Here is a 5,789-nt window from a genome sequence, read left to right as displayed (position 1 = left end):
GCGCAGTCGGTGCGAAATAAAACCACTGAAATTGCCGACTTCTTGCTTGATAGAAATGTTGATGTACTTTTCTTAACTGAAACATGGCTCCGCCAGAATGATCCTGTCGTAATTGGTGAACTCACACCACCCGGTTTCACCTATCTTCACATCCCTCGGCAGAACTCGGAAATGTACGGTGGCATAGGAGTGGTATTCAAATCAATTCTCCAATATCAAATTAAGCCTAGTACATTTACCACTAAGACATTTGAACATGCATTTATCTGTGATAAGTCAAATCACATCATGTTCGTTGTTATTTACCGTCCTCCTCCTTCTAAGGTAAACAAGCTGAAAACGCCCGACTATCTAGATGAAATTGACTCGTTTATAACGGATGTGAGTATGTCAGCCAGTAAGATCATGTTTGTTGGAGACTTTAATCTTCACATGGAAAAACCAGAGAAACCGGAGGTTAAGGCATTTCTGAAAACTCTATCAACTGTTGGCTTTGAGCAACATGTCAATGAGCCAACTCACATCAAGGAGGGTATTCTTGACCTGATTATTTCCAGGCCTACAGATGACATCATTGAGCACCTTAATGTTCATTCCTTTGTTGTGCATTGCAAGCTAAATTTGGAGAAGCCGAAACCCCCCAAAATAACGTCTTCTGTTAGGAATTATAAAGCCATCGACCTTGTCAATTTTAAAGCGGATTTGGAATCTGAACTTAACAACTTCGCTGTTAACAGTGACATTCACATTGCCTGCAAAGATTTTGAGGAATCTCTGACAATCGTAATTGACAAACACGCACCAAGCACAGAAAGAAGCAGAACCATTCGTCCAAGATACCCTTGGTACAACGATAACATTCACAAAGCTCGTCAGAAATGGCGTCAACTAGAGCGTAAATGGCACAAAAACCAAAATGACCGCAACTATGAACTTTACCGCGAACAAAGCAAGATTGTCACAAAGTTGATTAATAATGCAAAATCTGCTTATTATAAGAAAGAACTTGACACAGCAGATACGAAGCAAGTGTTTCAGACACTCAATACTCTGTTGAACAATGGCTGTAAGATCCTCCCTGCCTGTGAGTCTTTGAGTCAGCTGAGCAATGATTTTGCAATTTTCTTCAAAAACAAAATTGCTCTGATTCGTGATAGGCTTGATGGTCTCGAAACTGACACAACCGCTAGTGAAAGATTATTTCCGGATGAAAACCCAAGATTGTGCACTTTCAACCAAGTTTCTGAAGAGGAAGTAACAAAGATCATCATGAATTTTCCCAATAAACAATGCACTTTGGATGTTTTCCCTACTTGGTTGCTAAAATCAGTTACTGACACGCTTATCGCTCCACTTACGAGCATTATAAACAGGTCCCTTGTTCTGGGAAGTTTTCCAATGAACTTAAAATCAGCCATTGTGACACCTATAATCAAGAAACCAAGCATGGACTCTAACGAACTCAAAAGTTACAGACCTGTTAGCAATATAAAGGTCTTTTCAAAGATCATGGAGAAAGTAGTTCTTCCTCAGATCAGATCTCATCTTGCTATTAATGACTTAGAAGAACCATTTCAGTCAGGATATAAACCATCGCACAGTACTGAAACAGCCCTACTCAGAGTAAGGAGCGATATTCTGAATGCCATCGACAGAAAGCATGCCGTCTTCCTGGTCCTCCTGGACCTAAGCGCGGCTTTCGACACGGTGGACTACCCTACTCTTATCAACAGACTAACCAGCGTTTATGGCATTACTGAAACAGCGCAGGCATGGCTTGCCTCCTATCTCACCAAAAGAGATCACCAAGTTTGTGTGTCAGGAGCCATGTCTGAAAGCCTTCCTCTGCTTTAGGGACTTCCACAGGGGTCTTGCATCAGCCCGGGAATTTTTACAATGTACACTTATCCAATGGGAGCAATCATCCGCCGTTATAACATCAATTACCACCTTTACGCGGATGATGTGCAACTTTATATTGAATTTGACCCTAAAATTCCGGGTGATGCTGCTGTTGCAGCTTTTAAGCTCCAGGCTTGTATTGCAGAACTTAAGACATGGATGAGCACTAACAAGCTGCAGCTAAACGAAAGTAAAACAGAGTTCATGGTGTTAGCTTCAAAACACAACCTGGAAGACCTTTCTACTGTCACTTTGAATTTGGATAATACCACCATCATCCCTTCAACTGTCATTAAGAACCTCGGTGTCAAGTTTGAGTCTGACATGTCAATGACTGCTCAGGTTGCTTCCATATCTAGCTCCACTAACTATCATCTCCGCAATATCAACAGAATCCGTCGTTTCATTGACAAAGACACTTGCGAGCAAGCAGTCCGAGCGCTAATAACATCCAGATTGGACTACTGCAACTCTCTGCTTATTAACATCACAGCCAAAGACATACAGAAGCTTCAAAAGATCCAGAACCGCTCTGCACGTCTCATTTTCCGGGCAAGCAGACGTGAGAACACTTCTCCTCTGATTCAAGAGCTGCACTGGTTGCCAGTCAAGCAGCGAATCATCTTTAAGACCCTTCTGCTTGCTTACAAGTGCCTGCACAATCAAGCCCCCATTTACCTCACTGAACTCCTTCACATTTACATTCCGTCTGTCAACCTGCGTTCCGGGCAAGACCAACCTCGCCTTGTTGTCAACAGAACTTTCACTACTCAAGGGGATCGCGCTTTCACACATGCTGCCCCAATGTTATGGAACACTTTACCAAATGTCATCAGAAACTCTATCACAGTTGCTTCTTTCAAGAACCAAACAAAAACTCATTTATTCCCGGACTAATTTCTTCCCCCATGTTTCATGCTGCTTTGTTTATTTGTTTAAATTAGTAATGTAAGATGTGTAGTTTAAGATATTTTTTCTGTAAAGCGCCGAGGTCGTGTTTTGCTCATGTTACGGCGCTATATAAAAGCTGCTTGTTGTTGTTGTAAATTGTTGTTGTGGAGCATCATTGTCTGACATCAGTTACTACCTCAAACAATTGCCATTAACCATAAACGGGCTTGCTTGTACATACTTCTAATTAGGTCAATCAGAATCGTGTCTATTCCTATGGATCGTATACTGATCATAGAATTTGATATTCAAAGCTGCATTTGGTACCATCTGACGAGATTACAGAACTAGGTTAACTAAACCAACATCACATTTATGTTTTACGTTAAGGCTAATCGAGGCATTAACAGCAGTTATCTATTACTTGGTAGTGCTGACGGGTGGCGCTAACAGAGCGGTTTACTTCCCGCTTGAATCTCTGCGCATCCTGGATAGACACTATAATGTTTAGGAATTCCATAAGCCGACTGAAGACTGAAATGATAATTTGTGGCTGGCCATGTTAGATCTGGGATTGTTTGTACATGTGATCTGACGGAGCTATGTTGCCATAGCTAGTGGCAAGGTTTACGAACAGAAAGGTGTTACATCTTTACAAAGCTAAAGGGTAGACACTTGTATATAATGGTATTAAAACAGCATACAAATGAGTAACATATAGCAAGGACATTTTTTAACTGTTTTTTTTTATCATGAAATGAAAGTAATTATTGGACTAAATTGAATTGAATTGAATTAAAAATATATGTAAATAGCCCCCTCAATTTTCACACAAACAGTTTATAGAAAAAAAATACTACAAAAAGGCAGAAAAAGATTAAAAAATTGATGAAGAAAAGAAAATCTAAGTTGAAAATAGCTTTAAAAATATATGTGTATATTGGTGTGATAGCTGTTGGTATAGTAAAGGTCTATAATTGAAAATTATGTAATGTTGTGTTTAAAACATTAATAAATAATCACATTAAACAACCGTGGCTGCGAAATTCTTCTCCTGCACATCTGCTTTGGGTAATTCCAATGCTGTAGGGAGAAATCGAGCACACGCTAGACACCTCTTACATAATAAATGTGCCATTGGAAACCATGAGAGAAACTACTTCACCCATGGAGTCAGTCAAGTCGTGTTCACACGGTCGGACTTAAGTCACTTATTACCGGTAATAAGTCACTATTATCGGTTGTAAGTCACCTATTACCGGTAATAACTCACTTATGTCCGACCGTGTGAACACGACTTCAATAAATAAGCACTACTAAATCCAGACCAAGGTTGAAGACCACCAACCATATAAAACTGCCCATGCAGACAATGATTGGTATTGAGTATCTTTGGACTGAGATAAACACTTGCTACTCAGGGAATTAGTCTACACTGTTAAAACACAGGGTACAATTTTATTTGTCTAATAATATATTTCCCAAGAACAACCCATAGTGGTTAAAACCTTAGAAAACGCTGTAACATTGTGAAGTAAAATCATCAAAAACATGAAATGCTTGCATTCAAATATTGGGGTGGTACTACAATATCGAACAGTCTGTGGAGACTTTTACCTGAGACGAATGTACCATAGGTAAATTCATCCCAGCTTTCACGTGGTGTCATTTGCTTACGATTTTTAAAGTGTACATTTCAGCATTACTGATTACTGCAAAATACAATTCACAAATGTGACAAAATCCATCATGAGATTGAACCCAATCATATATAGCCATAAAATGACTTCGACATAACATTGAAATTGAACTAGATATAAGGCCAATAACCTATCGTTAGCCTGGACAAGTATCAGGTCAAATTTGCTCTATTCTTAACACATAGAAATCAATTTCGAGCTCAGACCAGGCGGAATACTTTTGCCCCAAATAGTGCATATTGCAAGAGTGTCTTTAAATTCAATGAATCAGAATCAGTTGTGACATTAGTGCATCTCCCAACATTGGGATTTGTCCCCAGTTGCACCAAAACAGGACCTAAAAATTTTAGGTATTTTGAGAACAAATGTGTATCTTCAAAACGAAAGGTCAAATTTTCAGATGGTCGACTTTTAATTAAAGATGGGTGACCTGATCGACAGCCTCCCCCCCCCACACACACACACATTTTCCTATCAAAATGGAGATTTTGGCATCAGAAGAAAACTCACATTTTTTTCTCATAATCCCAGTGAAATTTTACTTGAGGCATAAAATATAATCCATTTAGATGTTATGAACGAAAAGGTGATAGCCTCATCTCCAATGTGGTATACCACACATACCGTTCCATGGACCGTTGTGAAACACATTTTTACTTCTAATATCAAAACGGCTAGTGCAATTTACCTCAAAACTTGGAAATCATATTATTTTGGTACACGCCTCAATTTGAGGTACAAAACACAATACAAAAAAATCTGAACACCCACTTGCAAGTACATATTATTAGATTCATAAAGTTCACTTCGAGGACTGTTAAATGTCAAATATATAAATTCTTAATAATTTGTCATAAAATTTGTATTATATCGTGAATTTCAAAATATCAAAATGATCTGATATCATCAGGATATTCCTCGTATTCAGAATACAATTAGGTGTGTCCAATAATGTGGCCTATATCCGATCCCTATAGAGCTGAGCATTCATTTATTATTATGATAACGTCATGTTTCTATTCATTTCCTTTGCAATTGGTCTGAATGGCAGCGGTTCTAATTTAATGAGGATAATTAGAAGTATTGTTCATTTGTTCTCACGCATTCAAAATATCTTTGTGATATGGTTTTGTACACAAGAAACCTCATCAGCGCCATAATAGGTTTCACCATAAGACAATTACACCCAATCAGTAGCTGCATTTCCGAAAAAGATTCTCAGTTTACGTCAATGTATGACATCATAATGGAATCAACTATACTGAAAATATTAATTAGTCAAACACATGGAATAAT

At 38.5% G+C, this 5,789-nt stretch overlaps 1 protein-coding gene across 1 annotated transcript; it reads left to right on the top strand.

Moving 5' to 3' along the window:
- The first annotated feature begins 1,896 nt into the window (after positions 1-1,896).
- Positions 1,897-2,799, top strand: LOC140160158 (uncharacterized). Its single transcript, XM_072183434.1, has one exon. It carries the CDS (start codon positions 1,897-1,899, stop codon positions 2,797-2,799), a length of 903 nt encoding a protein of 300 aa, XP_072039535.1.
- The last annotated feature ends 2,990 nt before the right edge of the window (positions 2,800-5,789 follow it).

Source organism: Amphiura filiformis, chromosome 9, assembly GCF_039555335.1.
Source record: "Amphiura filiformis chromosome 9, Afil_fr2py, whole genome shotgun sequence".
Classification (NCBI taxonomy): domain Eukaryota; kingdom Metazoa; phylum Echinodermata; class Ophiuroidea; order Amphilepidida; family Amphiuridae; genus Amphiura; species Amphiura filiformis.
This window is presented reverse-complemented; position numbering and strand designations above follow the sequence as displayed.